The sequence below is a fragment of the Cetorhinus maximus genome, chromosome 21, assembly GCF_964194155.1.
Source record: "Cetorhinus maximus chromosome 21, sCetMax3.hap1.1, whole genome shotgun sequence".
NCBI classification, from domain to species: domain Eukaryota; kingdom Metazoa; phylum Chordata; class Chondrichthyes; order Lamniformes; family Cetorhinidae; genus Cetorhinus; species Cetorhinus maximus.
The window spans coordinates 10,968,977-10,988,725 of record NC_135899.1 but is presented as its reverse complement, the minus strand read 5'-3'; the positions used below and the strand labels follow the sequence as shown (position 1 = coordinate 10,988,725).

Genomic DNA, 19,749 nt, shown 5'->3' with positions numbered 1-19,749 from the left:
ATCTCTTGTAGGAGATGGTCATTGCCTGGCACTTGTGTGGCACGAATATTACTTGCCACTTGTCAGCCCAAGGAACATAGAAAATAGGAGCAGGAATAGGTCATTTGACCCTTTGAGCCTGCTCCGCCATTCAGTATGACTATGGCTGATCCTCTAGCTCAACACCATAATCCCACTCCCTCCCCATAGCCCTTGTTGCCTTTAGAGTCCAGAAATCTATTTCCTTTTTAAATATATTCATTGACTTGCCTCCACAGCCCTCTGTGGCAGAGAATTCCACAGGTTCACTACCCTCTGAGTGAAGGAATTTCTCCTCAGCTCAGTCCTGAATGGCCCACCCCATATCCTGAGACTGTGACCCCTTGTTCTAGAACCCCAGCCAGAGGAAACATCATCTCTGCATCCAGCCTGTCCAGCCCTATCAGAATTTTATACATTTCAATGAGATCCCCTCTCATTCTTCTAAACCCCAGTGAATACAGGCCTAGTCAGCCCAATCTCTCCTCATACGACAATCCTGCCATCCCAGGAATCAGCCTGGTGAACCTGCGCTGCTCTCCCTCTATGGAAAGTATATTCTTTCTTAGGTAAGGAGGCACACTGCACACAATACTCCAGGTGTGGCCTCACCAAGGCCCTGTACAGCTGCAGTAGACATCCGTGCTCCTGTACTCAAGTCCTCTCGCAATGAAGGCCTTCTTAACTGCTTGCTGCACTGCATGCTTGCTTTCAGTAGTGACTTGTGTACAAGGACACCCAGGTCCATTTGTACATCAGCATTTGCCAATCTATCACCATTTAAATAATACTCTGCCATTCTGCTTATCCTAATCAAGTGGATAACTTCACACTTATCCACATTATATTGCACCTGCTATGTATTTGACCACTCAACCTGTCTAAATTGCCTTGAAGCCTCTTAACACCCTGCTCACCGCTTACATTCCCACCAAGTTTTGTGTCGTCAGCAAACTTGGAAATATTACATTTGATTCCCTCATCGAAATCATTGATGTATATTGTGAATAGCTGGGTAATGATCCCTGCGATCACCTGCAGTACATTCACCGCCTGCCACTCTAAATCAGACCCATTTATTCCTACTCTCTGTTTCCTGTCTGCTGAGTAATTCTCAATCCATGCCAATATATTACCCCCAATCCCATGTGCTTTAATTTTACACACTAACCTCTTATGTGGAACTTTATCATATGCTTTCTGAAAATCCAAGTACACCACATTAACTGGTTCTCCCTTATCTATTCTGCTAGTTATGTCCTCGAAAACTCCAGTAGTTTTGTCAAACATGATTTCCCTTCCATAAATCCATGCTGACTTTGTCTAATCCCATTGATATTTTCTAAGTGTCCTGTTATAAAATCCTCTATAATGGACACCATCATTTTCCCTACCACTGACGTTAGGCTAATCGGTCTGTAATTCCCTGTTTATTCCCTCCCTTCTTTTTTAAATAGTGGGGCTGCATTTGCCACCCCCCAATCTGCCGGGACTGTTCCAGAATCTAAAGAATTTAGGAAGATGATAACCAATGCATCCATTTTACCATGGCCATCTCCCTTAGTACCCTGGGATGTAGATTATCAGACCCTGGGGATTTATTGACCTTTGGTTCCCTAGCATTTCTGTTAAGCTATTTGTGTCTTCCTCTGTGAAGACAGAACTAAAGTAGTTGTTTAATTGCTCTGCCATTTCCTTGTTCTCTGTTATAAATTCTCCCATTTTGGATTGTAAGGGACCCACATTTGGCTTCACTAATCCTTTTCTTTTTACATACTTATAGAAGCTTTTACAGTCCTCCTTCTTGTTCCAGGCAAGCTTACTCTCATACTCTATTTTCCCCCTCTTAATCAAACTCTTGATCCTCCTTTGCTGAATTCTAAACTACTCCCAATCCTCAGGCTTGCTACCTTTTCTAGCAACTTAATATGACTCCACTTTGGATCTAATACTATCCTTAATTTCTTTTGTTGGCCATGGTTGGGCCGCTTTTCCTGTTGTGTTTTTGTGCTGGAAGAGAATGTATAACTGTTGCAATGCATATAGTCGTTCCTAAAATATTAGCCATTGCCTATCCATCATTATGCCTTTTAATGAAGTTCCCCAATCTATCTTAGCCAATTCATGACTCATACCTTCATAGTTTCCTTTGTTTAGATTTAGGACCCTAGTTTTGGGTTGGACTACTTCACTTTCCAATTTAAGGAAGAATTCTATCATGTTATGGTCACTGTTCCCTAAAGGTCCCTAGACAGGAAGATTATTAATTAACCCCTTCTCATTGCACAATACCAACTTTAGGATAGTCTGTTCCGTCATCAGTTCCTTGCCATACTAGTCTAAAATAATCATCTTGTACATACTCCAGGAATTCATCTGCCACAGTATTATTGCTAATTTGGTTTGCCCAGTCTATATGTAGATTAAAGTCACCCATGATTAGTAGCACCCTTGTTATATGCATCTCTAATCACCTGTTTGGAGGCCTATACACAACTCCCACTCATGTTTTCCGCCCCTTGTTGTTTCTTAGCTCCACCCAGATTGATTCTACATCTAGATTTTCTGAGCCAGTATCCTGTCTCACTATTGCACTGATTTCATCCTTAACTAATAATGCCACACCACCTCCTCTTCCCTTTTGCCTGTCCTTCCTAAACATCGAGTACCCTTGAATATTTGGTTCTCAGCCTTAGTCACCCTGTGGCCATGTTGCCGTAATTGCAATCATATTGTACCCGATTATATCTATTTGCACTGTTAATTTGTCTACCTTATTGCGAATGCTCCGTGATTCAGATACAGTGACTTTAAACTTGTCTTTTTAACGTTTTTACACAATTTTTTTGTACTAAGGCCCAATTTGCTGCTAGCCCTTGTTTCCCTTGCCTTCCACTTTTGCTTTCTAATTTTCTGTCTTTCATTCCTATCTTGTTTCCCTCTCTTGTGTCTCCCCACTCTGTTTCCCATCTCCCTGCCAGTCTAGTTAAACCCTCCCCCACAATGCTAGCGAATATCCCTGCGAGGATATTGGTCCCGGTCCTGCTGGGGTACAACCCGTCCAGCTGGTACAGGTCCCATCTTCCCCAGAATCAGTCCCAATGCCTCAGGAATCTAAACCCCTCCCTCCTACACCATCTCTCCAGCCACGCATTTATCTGGTGTATTCTCCTATTCCTGATCTCGCTAGCACGTGGCACTGGGCGTAATCCTGAGATGACTACCTTTGAGGTCCTGCTTTTAAATTTATTTCCTAGCTCCCTATATTCTGCTTTCAGGACCTCAGCTTTCTTTTTATCATCGGTACCACAACCTCTGGCTGTTAACCCTCCCCCTTCAGAATGTCCTGCAGCTGCTCAATGATATCTTTGACCCTAGCACCAGTGAGGCAGCATACCATCATGGTGTCACGTTTGTGGCCGCAGAACGTATATCCATTCCCCTTATGATAGAACTCCCTATCACTGTGGCTCTCCCACTCTTTTCTCTCCCCCACCCGTGCAACTGAGCCACTCATGGTGCCACGGACTTGGATCTTGCTGCATTCCCCCAAGAAACCATCTTCCCCAGCAGTATCCAAAATGGAAAATCTGTTAGAGAGGGAGATGGACCCTGAGGACTCCTGCACTACCTGCCTAATGCTTTTACTTTGTCTGGTGGTCGCCCATTCCCTTTTCACTTGTGCATTCTTTACCTGAAGTGTGCCCACCTCACTGTACGTGCTATCCATGAAGATCGCATCCTTGCAGTTGCTCCACAATGACTCCAGCTGCAGCTCCAGCTCCGAAACACAGATTTCGAGTAGCTGCACCTGGAGGCACTTCCTGCACATGTAATCGCCTCAGACACTGGAAACGTCCCTGACTTCCCACATCGCACAGGAGGGGCATTCCCCTTGGCCGAGCTGCCCTGCCATGACTTACCCTTAAGTTACTCCCTTTACTTTTACTTCATCTAGTTTAGAGAATATTAAGGACAGAAGAAACACTTACCAGGTCCTACTTACCAAGGGCGCTGCTCTTCTTAATGACAGAAGGGAAAAAATGAAAGGATTCCCCTTTCCCTCTTTACCAAACTCCAACTGAAGCGCTCAAATGAGGCTAAAAGCTGCACTCCAATGCAGACAAAAGCGGCACTGTAGATGGCTTGCTTTTGCGCTGTCTGAATATAGCTTCTGAAAACCTGTTTAAGCCAGTTAGCTAATTAACTAGCTGCAACTGCAAGAGGTGCCTGTATAAACCCTGTTTTAAAGCTGGACTAAAATTTACCTTCTCCCAACCCAAAGGGCAATATTTAGTTAGTTGCTAAATTAAAGAAAGATTAGACTTTAGATAGAAATTAACCCTCAAAAGTCCCTCTCACCGAACTCCAACTGAAGCACTCTAACGTAGCCCAAAGCAGCATTCCCGTGCGGACAAAAGCAGCACTGTAGATGACTTGCTTTTATGCTGCCTGAATCTAGTTGAAAATTGTCCAGGTCTTGCTGCATTTGGACATGGTCTGCTTCAGTGTCTGAGGAGTCGTGAATGTTGTGAACATTGTGCAATCATCAGCGAACATCCCCACTTCTGACCTTATGATGGAAGGAAGGTCACTGAAGCAGCTGAAGATGTTTGGGCCTAGGATACTACCCTGAGGAACTCCTGCAGTGATGTCCTGGGACTGAGATGATTGACCTGCAACCACCACAGCCATCTTCCTTTCTGCTTGGTCTGACTCCAACCAGCGTTTTCCCCTGATTCCCATTGACTCCAGTTTTGCTAGGGCTCCTTAATGCCACACAGAGTCAAATGCTGCCTTGATGTCAAGGGCAGTCACTCTCGCCTCACTTCTGGAGTTCAGCTCTTTTGTGCATGTTGAACCAAGGCTGTAATGCGGTCAGGAGCTGAGTGGCCCTGGTGGAACCCAAACTGAGTGCCAGTGAGCAGGTTATTGCTAAGCAAGTGTCTCTTGATAGCACTGTTGATGACCCCTTCCATCACTTTACTGATGATCGAGAATAGACTGATGTGGTGGTAATTGGCTGGGTTGCTTTTTGGGTACAGGATATGCCTGGGAAATTTTCCACATTGCTGGGTGGATGCCATTGTTGTAGCTGTACTGGAACAGCTTGGCTAGAGGCGCAGCAAGTTCTGGGGCACAAGTCTTCAGTACTATTGCCAGAATGTTGTCAAGGCCCAGAGCCTTTGCAGTAACCAGTGCCTTCAGTCATTTCCTGATATCACGTGGAGTGAATTGAATTGGCTGAAGACTGGCATCTGTGATGCTGGGGGCCTCTGGAGGAGGCCGAGATGGACCATCCACTTGGCACTTCTGGCTCAAGATTGTTGCGAATGCTTCAGCCTTATTTTATGCACTGATGTGCAGGACTCCCCCATCATTGAGGACGGGGATATTTGTGGAGCCTCCTCCTCCAGTGAGTTGTTTAATTGTCCACCGCCATGCACAACTGGGTATGATCAGATTTCTAGATTAATGCTGGATGAGGAGTGTTTTACCAGTTGGGGTTCAATTGTTTCTGTAAATGAGACACTTCCTCCTGTAAACTCCATCCCTTAGGCTCTTCCTTGAAGTGCATCTGACTAACTCTTTCCCCACTTTCTTCCCACAGACCAATCTGCCTGCCTTGTACAATGGCAACCAATGTTGCCTTGCGGAAATCTCAGACCCAACCAACCTGTGCTGATCACGGTAATCTGCAGTTCCTTTGTATTTTAACTCTTTTGGAGTCAACCAAATAGACTAAATTAACAAAATGAAGGACAAAATAAACACAGCCCCTAAATTAGGGTAACTGTAAAACCAAAGACAAAATTTAAAGAAAACTTACAAACATCAAATCAAAATGTGATTAAAGGGGTCAATAAAGCACCCCAGACCCCGCGGTGCCCTGCGGGCATGGAAGGCCTTGATGGTGCCGGCAGACACCGCGTGCTCCCTCTCCAGGGACACCTGGCCGCGAACGTAACCGCGGAGGAGGGGCAGACAGTCGTGTTGGATGACCCCCCTCGATCACCCGCTGCCTGGACCTGTTAATGACCAACTTGGCCAGGCCCAGGAGCAGGTTCACAAGGAGGTCCTCCTCCCTCCCGGCCCCCCCTCCGCACTGGGTGCCCGTAGATCAGGAGCGTGGGACTGAAGTGCAAACAAAACACCAGTAAAAGGTTCTTTAAATAACTGAAAAGGGAGTGCAGCCTACAACACCCTATATAAACGTGGTCCACGGACTCCACAAGGCCGCAAAAAGGGGCAGGAATCTTGGGAGTCCATGAACCGACACATCCTGCGGTTGTAAGGGACTGCTGCGTGCAACACCCTCCACCCCAGGTCCCTGATGGAAAGCGGGAGGGCACCTTCGTAGAGGGCCCCGCAATGGGGACCTCCGCCGCCGGACGGCAACAAAGCACGCCAGGGCGGGTCCGGGCAGCGGGCGAGGGCAAGGAAGCGAAGGGTGTGCAGCAGCAGCCAGTGCAGGAAACCCCTCCGCACCGTGCTAAAGGACACGGAGGGCATTTCTGCGAGGCGGCTCAGGTTGCGGGGCACTGGCTCCTGAGGGAGGGTTCAGGGCTTGGGGCCAATGTGGAATTCCGTCCGAACAGGGGGGGCGCTCAGACGGAAGACCCCCGCGCACCTGCGCCACCCCGAGACCCAGAATGCCATCGGGGCCGAACACGACCGTCCTGAGGTCTTGAATGGCATTGGCCGCGAGCTGGACGTTCACTGACGCGTGGCGCGCCAACTCTTGTGGAATCGTCCAGCCCACTCCTCCGCCACCCAGCACGTTCCCGATCAAGGATCTATGTGGCCAGGCTGCAATTATTGTCAACGGCCAGCATTTGTCGTCCATCCCTAATTGCTCTTGAACGGAGTGGCTGGCTGGGCCATTTTAGAGTCAACCAGCTCATCACCTGTGGATCTGGAGTAAGCCAGACCTTCATATGGAAGCAGTTTTCCTTCCCTAAATGACACAAGATGGGTCATAGAAACCAGATGGGTTCATATGATAGTGAAATGGTCAATAGTACTGAGATTAGCTTTATGCTCCAACTTTTATGAGTTGATTTTAAATTCTGCCGTGGTGGGATTTGAACTCATGTCCTCAGGGCATTAGTCCAGGCTTCAACATTATTAGCCCAGTGATATTACCACGAGATCACCATCCTCACCCCCAGTGGTGCTGAAGCTCATTGCTAGGACAGATACTTGGTGTCTAACTGTGATTCACCTGAATTAAGAGAACACACCCTGAAAGTTGGGTAGATGTATATGGGCATTCTGCTAAGTCTCAGTGCCGTGAAGAATAAAATTAGTCAGATGGGAGCTTTGTAAAGAATTGTCTTTGCTGCAGAGAACGAACTGCTACCAAGCCTGGGAACCATTGAAGCCAAGTTTGTTCAGTCAATTCAAAACAAGCGGGATCTGAAAAACGTGAAGATAAAGACCGGTGAATCGGTGAGTTATCCTACATAAAAACAGCCTTCCATTTTCGACCTGCCAACAGTGTTCTGAACTAGCGTCGATGAAGGAGCGGTGATATATTTCCAAGTCAGGATCGTGTATGCCTCAGAGAGGAAGTTGCAGGTGGTGGTGTTCCCACGCTGCCCTGCTGGGTTGGGGAGGTCATATTCGTTGCTGTGGCAAAAATTGTAGATGGGACATACGTGTGTCAATGCTGGAGGGAGTAGAAAGGTGGTGGATGGGGCACCGATCAAGTGGGGCTGCTTTGTCCTGGATGGTATTGAGCTTGAGTGTTGATGGAGCTGCACTCCTCCAGACAAGTGGGGAGCATTCCTTCACACCCCTGACTTGTGCCTTGTAGACAGTGGACAGGCTTTGGAGAGCTGGAGGCGAGGGATATAATAACTGAGAAAGCCAATGTGGTCAATACTGTGATAATTTTTCAATGTACTTTACAGCAAAGACCTTTGTGTGAGCAGGACGCACTCAAGGCTTCCATATATGTCAATGTGAGCGATGTCAAAGATGTGGTCACTGACCGCTTTCTCTGTACAGGAGGAAGCATACGTAGTGATGAGGCCATCAGCTGCAAGGGTAAGTGTCCCAGTGTGTCCAGTGCTCTCCTCTCCCAAGGGGAAAATCGCCTTGTGCCAATCCCCCACCTTCTCCCCGTAGCCTTGCACGTTCATCCTTTTCAGATAATAATCTAAGTCCCTCTTGAATGCCTCGAATGAACTTGATTCCACCATACTCTCAGCAGTGAATTACAGATTCTAACCACTCGATGTGTGAAAAAGATTTTCCTTATGTCTCCATTCCTTCTTTTGCCAATTACCCTAAATCTGTGCCCTCTGGTTCTCGATCCTTCCACCAAAAGAACAGATTCTTCCCATCTACTCTGTCCAGGCCCCTTGTGATTTTGAAGACCTATCTGTCCAATCTTTTCACATGAGGGGCAACATTTCAATTTTTTTCTCACGCAAGGGGCCAAGAGCAAATTTCAGAAAGATAAGGTTTGGCACAACATTAGCATGAATTTCAAAAAAATAATCAATGTCAAAGCAATAAATTGACATGTTAAAAAAAAGTAATTAAGAATGACCATTAAAAAGTGCCAAGCAACAGAGCTAACCAATAAAACCTTTTTTGCCTTTTCACTTAAGAAGCAGAGCTAGACAGACAGACTAGGCCCCAAGCCCTGGTCACCAGGGAAGGGAGTGGGGACTGGAGCCGAGCTAAGGAGTTAGGTTTAACTAACATTGGCCTTGTGTTCGTCTCTGGTGGCGCACACTCCAAGCTGGCTTCAGTGGAATTCAAGGGCAACTAGGGATTAGCGATAGATGCTGGCCCAGCCAGCGAAGCCCACATCCCCTGAATGAATATATAAAAAAAGTGGGGGTCAGAAGCAGGTTGCCATTCAGCATGGGATTTCCACCTTTTCCGGCCTGCATTGTGGATAGGGTTTTGGGAGCGTGTCCTGCTCATTCCCAGTCTCAGGGTTGCACACAAACGCATACACACTCTCTCACACACACTCACATACACACACTCTCTCTCTCTCACGCACACACATACACACACACTCTCTCTCACACATACACCATAAGACGTAGGAACAGAAGTAGGCCATTCAGCCTGTCGGGTCTGCTCTGCCGTTCAATGAGATCATGGCTGATCTGATAATCCTCAACTCCACTTTCCTGCCTTTTCCCCATAGCCCTTGGTTCCCTTACTGATTAAAAATCTGTCTATCTCAGCCTTGAATCTAGTTAATGACCCGACCTCTACAGCCCTCTGCTGTAAAGAATTCCACAAATTGACGGCTCTCTGAGAGAAGAAATTCCTCCTCATCTCTGTTTTAAATGGGCACTCTGAGATTATGCCCTCTGGTCCGAGACTCTCCCACAAGGGGAAACAACCTCTCAGCATCTACCCTGTCAAGCCCCCCAAGAATCTTACATGTTTCAATAAGGTCGCCTCTCCTTCTTCTAAACTCCAATGAGTACAGGCCCAACCTACTCAACCTCTCCTCATAAGAAAATCCCTCCATACCCGGGATCAACCTAGTGAACCTTCTCTGGACTGCCTCCAATGCCAGTATATCTTTCCTTAGATAAGGGGACCAAAACTGTTCACAGTATTCTAAGTGTGGTCTAACTAGTGCCTTGTATAGTTTTAGCAAGATTTCCCTATTTTTATCCTCTATTCCAACATTGCATTTGCCTTCCCTATTACCTGCTGAACTTGTATGTTAGCTTTTTAGGATTCATGCACAAGGACTCCCAGATCCCTCTGTGTTGCAGCCTTCTGTAGTCTTTCTCCATTTAAATAATATTCAGCTCCTCTATTCTTTCTGCCAAAGTGCATAACCTCACATTGACATTATATTCCATCTGCCAAGTTTTTTGCCCACTCACTGAACCTGCCTATATCGCTTTGTAGACTCTTTGTGTCATCCTCACCACTTGCCTTCCCACCTATTTTTGTGTCATCCGCAAACTTGGTGATAGTACATTCACTTCCCTCATCCAAGTCATTAATATATATTGTAAATAATTGAGGTCCCAGCACTGATCCCTGTGGCACTCCACTAGTCACAGGTTACCATCTTGAAAATGCCCCCCTTATCCAAACTCTCTGACTTCTATTATTTAGCCAATCCTCTATCCATGCTAATATGCTAGCCCCAACACCATGGGCTCTTATCTTATTAAGTAGCCTTATGTGTGGTACCTTATCGAATGCCTTTTGGAAATCCAAATATATTGAAGTCACCCATGATTAATGTCCTGTCTTTTTTACATGCCCTCATTATCTCCTGATTTATTCTCTGCCCCACAGTATAGCTACTGTCAGGGGCCTATAGACTACTCTCATCTGTGTCTTCTTCCCATTATTATTTCTTACCTCCCCTCATATGGATTTAACATCTTCCGATCCAAGATCCTTTCTTGCTATCGGACTTATTCCATCTTGTAACAAAGCTACCCCACCACCCTTTCCTTCCTCCTGTCCTTTTGAAAAGTCACATACCCCTGAATATTTAGTTCGCAGCTCCGATCTACTTGTAACCACGCCTCCATAATGCTATAAGATCATGCCCATTAACATCTATTTGTGCCGTTAATTCATTTATTTTGTTCTGAATACTATGTGCATTTAAGTAAAGAGCCATTAATTTTGCCTTTTTACCACTTTTTCCCCCTTTTGACCCTATTTGCTGCTTTTTTTGATGTTAGTACACTCTGTCCCTTCCTGTCACACTCTGGGTATCATTACCTAAATAGCTGCGCTGCAATGCTGCCATGTCATTTTGCTTTGTAAGCCTACGTATCCCCTTTCGAGAACACCCCCCTCCACCCAACCCCACCCCTCACCTATTTAGGTTAAAGCCCTCTCTACCGCCCTAGTTATTCAGTCCCAGCACAGTTCAAGTGATGCCCGGCCAACCGGAACATCTCCCTTCTACCCCAGTACTGATGCCAGTGCCCCATGAACTGAAACCCATTCCTCCCACACCAATCTCTGAGCCACGCATTTAACTCCTTGCCTTTATTTACCCTATGTCAGTTTGCCCGTGGCTCAGGTAGCAATCCCGAGATTATTACCTTGGAGGTTCTGCTTTTACAATTTAGCTGCTAACTGTTCAAATTCTTTCAGCAGAACCTCTTTTCTAGTCCTCTCAATGTCCACACACAGACACGTACACACACACATTTCCTCTCACACACACACATTCTCTCTCACACAGGCACATTCTCATGCACGCACGCTCTCTCTCACGCATGTGCACACTCTCCCTCACACACGTACACTTTCTCTCATATACGTACACACACGCGTTCTCTCGCACACACACGTGTTCCCTTGAACATGTACACACACGTGTTCTCTCACACTCGTTCCCTCACATGCGCGTACATTCCCTCGCACAAACACATGTACACACACGCGCGCGTACGTTCTCTTGCATACACACACGTACACACGTCCGTATGTTCTCTAGCACACACATGTGCATATGTTCTCTCGTACACACACACGTACACACATGCAGGTACGTTCTCTCGCACACACACGTACACACACGCGCATACGTTCTCTCACACACACATACATGTACACACGCGTGTACATTCTCTTGCACACACGCGCACGGTACGTTCTCTCGCGCACACACACACGTACACATGCATGTACGTTCTCTTGCACACACACATGTACACACATGCGCGTACGTTCTCTCGCACACACGCGCATATGTTCTCGCACACACAAGTACACACACGCACGTAAGTTCTCTCGCACGCACACATGGGCACGTTCTTTAGCACACACATGTGCGTACGTTCTCTCACGCACACGCGCATACGTTCTCTAGCACACACATGTGCGTATGTTCTCTCTCACACACGCGCGTACGTTCTCTCGCGCACACACGCGCGTACGTTCTCTCGCACACACGCATGTACGTTCTCTCGCACACACGCACGTACACACACACACTTAAGTTCTCACACACATACACACGCGCATATGTTCTCTCGCACACACACATGCAACCACATGCGTGCACACACACACACACACACACACACGTGCGTGCGTACACATACATGCACGTGAACATACACACACACACGTGCACGTACACACGCGCGTACACACACGCGCATACATTCTATCACACACATACACATGTGCGCGTGCTCTCACACACGTACACATGCGCGTGCACTCTCACACACACGTACACACGCGCGTGCGCTCTCACACATACACACGCGCGCACTCTCACACACACGCGCGCTCTCACACACGTATGCATGTGCGCGCTCTCACACTCGTACGCACGCACGCGCTCTCTCACACACGTAAGCACATGCGCGCGCTCTCTCACACACATAGACACGCGCGCATTCTCTCACAAACACACACACATTCTCTCACACATACACGTACACACACACACTCACACACACGCTGTCACTCTGTCTCACGCACACTGTCACTCTCACACACAGGGCAGAATTTTACACTCCCCTGCTGACGGGTTTGCCGGTGGGGGGACTGAACGTAAAATTCCTTGGATGGGCTGCCTGCTGCGTTCCCTCCTGCTCCAACCTTCCGCAGTTTTACGCTGGGGCAGTGAGGCCTCGCTGACATGTCTGTACTTGCCCCAACTGAGGCCCTTAAGTGATCAATTATTGACCATTTAAGGGCCGTTTCTCACCCATCCTCAATTTTCAGGCTGGCGGGAGGGGCTCTGGGGATGGGGGAAGCCGGAAAATAAATTGGGTTCAGGCCTTGGGCGGAAAGGTGGATGGTGGTGGGGGGCCTCTATAAGTAGCCCCCTTTTAGCCTCGGTCCCCCACCCTTAAGCTCCAGTAATCATAGGGCCTCCCTCCTCTCCTCCCCTCCGGCCTCCACCAACCCCCCAATCTCCTCTGTCCAGACCCCGGACCTTCCCCACCCTCCCTGCCCTGACACCCCCTAAACTTATCTGTTCCTAGGATCCCGGGACTTTGGCTGCAGGAACTGCTTGCAGTCCAGGTCCTGTCAACTGCAGCTTGCAGAGCTGCACAAACTAGAGAGCTGCCAGGCAATCAGATTGACCAGCAGCTCTCTAAGTCAGGACTTTCTCTTGAGTGAGAGGCAGAAGTCCCGTCACCAGCTAATTAACGCTCGTTGGAGTGTGAAATTGGGGCAGGTCATGTGGCGGGAAGGGAAACCCACCATCCTAAAAATCCTGGCCACACAGACTCTCATACTCATTCACTCACACAGATTCAATCCCTCGTTCATTCACGCACACTCATTCATACAGACACACTCACTCATTCACACACTCATTCAGACACACACACACACTCACTCACACAGACACACACATTCATTCACACAGACACACACACTCACTCACACAGACACACACACATTCATTCACATACACACACATTCATTCACACGGACACACACACTTATTCACACAGACACACACTCATTCACATACACACGCTTATTCACAGACACACACACTTATTCACACAGACACACATTCATTCACAGACACACGCTCATTCACAGACACACACACTTATTCACACAGACACACACTTATTCACACAGACACACACATTCATTCACACAGACACACACACTTATTCACACAGACACACACACTTATTCACACAGACACACACACACTTATTCACACACATTCATTCACACAGACACGCACACTTATTCACACAGACACACATTTATTCAGACACACACTTATTCACACAGACACACACATTCATTCACACAGACACACACAAATTTATTCACAAAGACACACACAAACTTATCCGCACAGACACACACAAACTTATTCACACAGACACACACAAACTTATTCACACAGACACACACACATTCATTCACACAGACTCACTCAACCTGCTTGCCTGGGCCAGGGAGGAGGAATTTGGGGCACTGTGAAGGTACCAAGATGTGCTTCCTCACTTCGCCCTGTTGGAGACTCCAGCTGCCCCGGGCAGGGGGGTATCGGACAGGTACTGTTGCTGCAAATACTGTTGCTCGTGGCCTCCCCAGCCTGCTCTGCCATCATGACCCCTGTGCTCCTTTAGGGGTCCGGTGCCTGTGCGGGAAGGCAAGGGAGAGCGCAGCCATAGGCACAGAGAGAATGCACCCTGGCCACTCATTTTCACACTGCTCCTCCAAATGGACTGTTTTTCTCCTGCCTTTGCTGCTGATAGGCTCACAAGAGGGATAGTGGGCCGGCTGGTGGCCCATGGACAACCCTGCTGTATCAAATCTCTAACCTACTCTTCGCCAAGGAAAACAGTCCCAATTTCTCCAATCTATCTACCTGAAATTCCTGGAACCATTCTTGTGAATCTTTTCTGTACTCTGTCTAATGCCTTCACATCCTTCCTAAAGCATGGTGCCCAGAACTGGACGCAATACTCCAGTTGAGGCTGAACTTTTATACAAGTTGAACATAATTTCCTTTCCTTTGTACTCCATGCCCTTATTAATAAAGCCTAGGGTGCTGAATGCTTTATTAACGGATTACCGAATCATTCTAGCAGCGTTCAAGTTCAATGTACACTCCTTGTTGCCTTTGGTAGTGAAGCTTCAGATTATCACTTGTTAACAGACAGCAGATGGGTGGTCATTTGAAGGCGACTAACTCTTGTATTTGTTTTTTCTTAAAAAGGAGATTCAGGAGGGCCCTTGTACATTCGGAAACTATATCGATATATTCAGGTCTGTATGCAATGAAACCATTTAGCTGCAATGTGCAATGGTCAGCCAAGTCTTACTCAATGTTACTGCAGTCTCACAACTAACTTCAGATTGACAGCAGGGTATGAGGCACTTCAGTGCCATGGAGAGACTGGAGGCGTTGCGAATGCTGTCCTCGGAGCAGAGAAGGTTCAGGGAAGTTTAATAGAAGTCACAGAGTCATAATGGCACAGAAAGAGGCCATTCAGCCCATTGAGACAATGTCAGTAATCCAAATTACAAGGGTTTTTGATCGAGTGGATAAAAGGGAACCATCTCCAATGGAAAGAACAGGGACTGTGACTAATTGGATAGTTCTTTCAAAGAACTAGCATAGTGACAATGGGCCAAATGGCCTCCTCATGCACTGTGTCATTCTATTATGATAGCACCAAGATTAAGAACAAATGAACATTCTTTTACGTAGCACCTTGTCACCCAGGACATCCCAAACTTCTTCACGTACAGAGCCCCATACACTGGGCTGACATGCAGTTAGTTAATCTGGAGGGTATTTGTTCAAGGAGGAACATTGGTCAGGACATTGGGAAAGGAAACCCTTAAGTTGGGCTTTGCGATCGCCACCTAAACTGAAAGGTTACGCCTTGTGCAATGCAGCACTCCCTCAGTGTTAGGCTGGAGTGTAAGTTGAGATCATAAGCTCAAGTTCTGGATTGGGTCATGAACCCACGACCCTCTGACTCAACCAAGCCAAGCCAAAAAGATTCAGGAACCTTGGATAACGAAGGATATTGTGAGATTAGTCAAAAAGAAAAGGGAAGCATTCGTAAGGGCTAGAAGGCTGGGAACAGATGAAGCCCGTGGAGAATATAATGAAAGTAGGAAGAAACTTAAGCAAGGAGTCAGGAGGGCTAAAAGGGGTCATGAAAAGTCACTGGCAACCAGGATTAAGGAAAATCCCAAGGACTTTTATACATATGTAAAAAGCAAGAGGGTAGCCAGGGAAAGGATAGGCCCACTCAGGGACAGAGGTGGGAATCTGTGTGTGGAGCCAGAAGGAATGGGAGAGATACTAAATGAATACTTCTCATCATTATTCACGAAAGAGGACTTAGCGGTCGATTTGTCCAGGGAAGAGTGTGTAGATAGCCTGGATCATGTTGAGATCAAAAAAGAGATGTCCTGAAGAATATTAAGGTGGATAAGTCCCCAGGGCCAGATGGGAGCTACCCCAGAGTACGGAGGGATGCAAGGGAGGTGATTGCTGGGGCCTTGACAGAAATCTTTGTATCCTCACTGGCTACGGGTGAGGTCCCAGAGGACTGGAGGATGGCCAATGTTGTTCCATTGTTTAAGAAGGGTAGCAGAGATAATCCAGGAAATTACAGGCCGGTGAGCCTTACGTCAGTGGTAGGGAAATTATTGGAGAAGATTCTTCGTGACAGGATTTACTACCATTTGGAAGAAAATGGGCGTATTAGTGAGAGGCAGCATGGTTTTGTGAAGGGGAGGTCATGTCTCACTAACTTGATTGAGTTTTTCGAGGAAGTGACAAAGATGATTGACGATGGAAGGGCAGTGGATGTTATATACATGGATTTCAGTAAGGCTTTTGACAAGGTCCCTCATGGCAGACTGGTACAGGAGGTAAAGTCGCACGGGATCAGAGGTGAGCTGGCAAGATGGATACAGAATTGGCTTGGTCATAGAAGACAGAGGGTAGCAGTGGAAGGGTGCTTTTCTGAATGGAGAGCTGTGACTAGTGGAGTTCCGCAGGGATCAGTGCTGGGACCTTTGCTGTTTGTAGTACACATAAATGATTTGGAGGAAAATGTAACTGGGCTAATTAGTAAGTTTGCAGACGACACTAAGGTTGGAGGAGTTGCAGATAGTGAAGAGGATTGTCAAAGGATACAATGGGGTATAGATCGGTTGGAGACTTGGGCGGAGAAATGGCAGATGGAGTTTAATCTGGACAAATGCGAGGTAATGCATTTTGGAAGATCTAATACAGGCAGGAATTATACAGTAAATGGCAGAACCCTTAAGTGCATTGACGGGCACAGGAATCTGGGTGTACAGGTCCACAGGTCACTGAAAGTGGCAACACAGGTGGATAAGGTAGTCAGGAAGGCATATGGCATGCTTGCCTTCATTGGTGGGGGTATTGAGTAGAAATGCTGGGAATTCATGTTGCAGCTGTATAGAACCTTGGTTAGGCCACACTTGGAATATTATGTGCAATTCTGGTCGCCATATTACCAGAAGGACATGGAGGCATTGGAGAGGGTGCAGAGGAGGTTTAACAGGATGCTGCCTGGTCTGGTGGTTATTAGCTATGAGGAGAGGTTGGAGAAACTTGGATTGTTCTCACTAGAGCGACGGAGATTGAGGGGGCGACTTGATAGAAGTTTACAAAATTATGAGTGGTATGGACAGAGTAGATAGTCAGAAGCTTTTTCCCAGGGTGGAAGAGTCAATTACTAGGGGACATAGATTTAAGGTGAGAGGAGAAAACTATAAAGGAGATGTACGGGGCAAGTTTTTTACGCAGAGGGTAGTGAGTGTCTGGAATTCACTGCCAGAGGTGGTGGTGGAAGCAGGTACGATAGTGGTGTTTAAGAGGCAGCTTGACAAATACATGAATAGGATGGGAATAGAGGGATACGGACCCCGGAAGTGCAAAATGTTTTAGTTGACGGGCAATATGATCGGCGCAGGCTTGGAGGGCCAAAGGGCCTGTTCCTGTGCTGTACTTTGCTTTGTTCTTTGATTATAAATGATGACAATAGAGAAGATGAACGTAGTCACAAGGTGGTTAGCTGAGTCTAAACTTCAGGTGCTCAAAGCCTGTGGTTCGTTCCATGAAGGAGTCCTCCAGTTTTAAGATTCTGGAAGAGCTTTTAGAGTCAGAGGCATTGCAATGAATGTTTACTTCAACTCAGAGAAGGTTTATTGGAGCTAGGGAGGCAAAAGGTTGGTTGACTTTATAACCACAAGGGTGTCACCATGGTGGCCAGTCCTTTTCCCACCCCTACTGACCTGTGGGCTTTCACTTCCCAGCCTGCTGGAGCTGAGTTTTTCCCATCTCATCTCTGAGACTATAGATTCATAGAATGGTTACAGCACAGGAGGAGGCCATTCAGCCTGTTGTGTCTGTGCCAGCTCTCTGCAAGGGCAACTCACCTCAGCTAGTCCCATTCCCCCACCTTTTTCCCCTTAGCCCTGTAAAATTTTCTCATTTCAGGTGCTTATCCAATTCCCTTTTGAAAGCACATCATTGACCCTGCCTCCACTCTCAGACAATACAATCGAGGTCCTAACCACTCGATGCGTAAAAAGGTTTTTCCTCACGTTGCCTTTGCTTTTGCCAATCACCTTATAATGGGGTCCTCTGGTTCTCGATCCTTCCACCAACAGGAACAGTTTCTCCCTCTCTGCTCTGTCCACACCCCTCATGATTTTGAATACCTCCAAATCTCCTCTCAACCTTCTCCAAGGAAAACAGCCGCAGCTTCTCCAATCTATCCACGTAATTGAAGCTTCTCATCCCTAAAACCATTCTTGTAAATCTTTTCTGTACTCTCTCCAACGCTCCAGCTGAGGCCAAATGAGCGTTTCATCAATTGTTCACCATAGCTTCCTTGCTCTTCTGTGATTGCTAGGCACTGCAGGGGCTGGGGTGCATCGCTGACCCCCAAAACAACATTTTAATTTAGATTTGATAAGTTTAAGATTTTTTGACTTTCTGTTACAGTGTCCCTTTAAAGGGCTATCCCCTTGATTTGATTTGTTAACTTGGCCATTAGTTTTATCGGACATACTCAAAAGAGTATAACTGCCTTGTTTTTGTACTCTTGATGCCTCCATTCAGAAAGCCCAGGATCCCATATACTTTATTCACCACTTTCTCAACCTGCCCTGCCAACTTCAATGATTGGTACACATATACCCGCCCGCGCCCACCCCAGGACCCTCGGCTCCTGCACCACCTTTTTGAATTGTCGCCGCTCTCCTGTGAAAGGCACTTTCTGAATGTTGTGTTTCTCTTTCAGGTGGGAGTTGTAAGCTGGGGAGTTAAGAACGTGTGTTCAGAGTCGCGACTGCCAACATACGCCAGAGATTTCCACATCAACTTGTTCAAGGTGCTGGGCTGGCTGAAGCAGCACTTGGGCAACAGCATCAGATTTCTGGACCTGTCCCAGTAGCCGACGCACATCCCCAACTGGCTGCTGAGTGGATTCCAACACCATTTTTCCCCCAGCCTGCTGGACGATAACACTGCCACATGTTTGGATAAGTCTTGCAGCACTGTAATTTTTCTCTAACCTGCAATCAGGTCCAAATCGTCCCATATGTATAATATATACACACACACCCTAATGTGACTGCAGCAATTTCCTGTGCTGGCTGGAATCCCATCACGGAGTGAGAATCCCCTATTTCTGCCAACCCCCAAGGAATTCCCACTCTGGATCCCCTGTGATTCTGCAGAGCCACAACCTGGAGGCTCCCAATTCTGCTCCAGTCTGTGCATGCAATTCGGGAGTGGGCTACAATAATTGGCATTCAGCAATGCAATTCAAAGGCCGGGTAGGGTTGCCAATGCTCCAGAATTACTGGACTCTCCAGGAATTAAAGATTAGGCTGCGTTTGTTAGTGCTGCAACACAGGGGGGTGCACTTCCTACATTTGCTCAGTAGTACTGTCAATATCATTGTCACTATCAGCTGACAGCATTAAAATGAACAAGTTGGCTTGACGCAGACTAACCATAAAGTTCAAGTTACCCATTTTTCTGTCAGTGCAGTCCTTAACCAATTGCAAGTTCTTGTCTCCATTGCACCTATGATTTATCAACTGTGAAACATGATTCTGACGCTTCAGTTAATGATGAAGGTAATCAAGAAATTTCAGTAAATGAGATTCTCAATCTCCAATGCAGAACATTGATTGTAATATTTAGTTGAAGGACATCTTTTGGCAAAAAAAACACAATAAAAAAGCTGAATGAAA

The 19,749-nt window shown here is 46.8% G+C and overlaps 1 protein-coding gene across 1 annotated transcript in view; it reads left to right on the top strand.

Moving 5' to 3' along the window:
- The window catches only part of LOC144695655 (complement factor B-like), a 57,693-nt gene extending 37,944 nt beyond the window's left edge, over window positions 1-19,749 (top strand). The window contains exons 14-18 of the mRNA XM_078566579.1: window positions 5,630-5,709; window positions 7,367-7,470; window positions 7,935-8,070; window positions 14,705-14,754; window positions 18,789-19,749. Of these exons, the coding sequence (XP_078422705.1) occupies window positions 5,630-5,709; window positions 7,367-7,470; window positions 7,935-8,070; window positions 14,705-14,754; window positions 18,789-18,941 (523 nt within the window). The 3' untranslated portion in view covers window positions 18,942-19,749. The remainder of the gene's footprint in view (window positions 1-5,629; window positions 5,710-7,366; window positions 7,471-7,934; window positions 8,071-14,704; window positions 14,755-18,788) is intronic.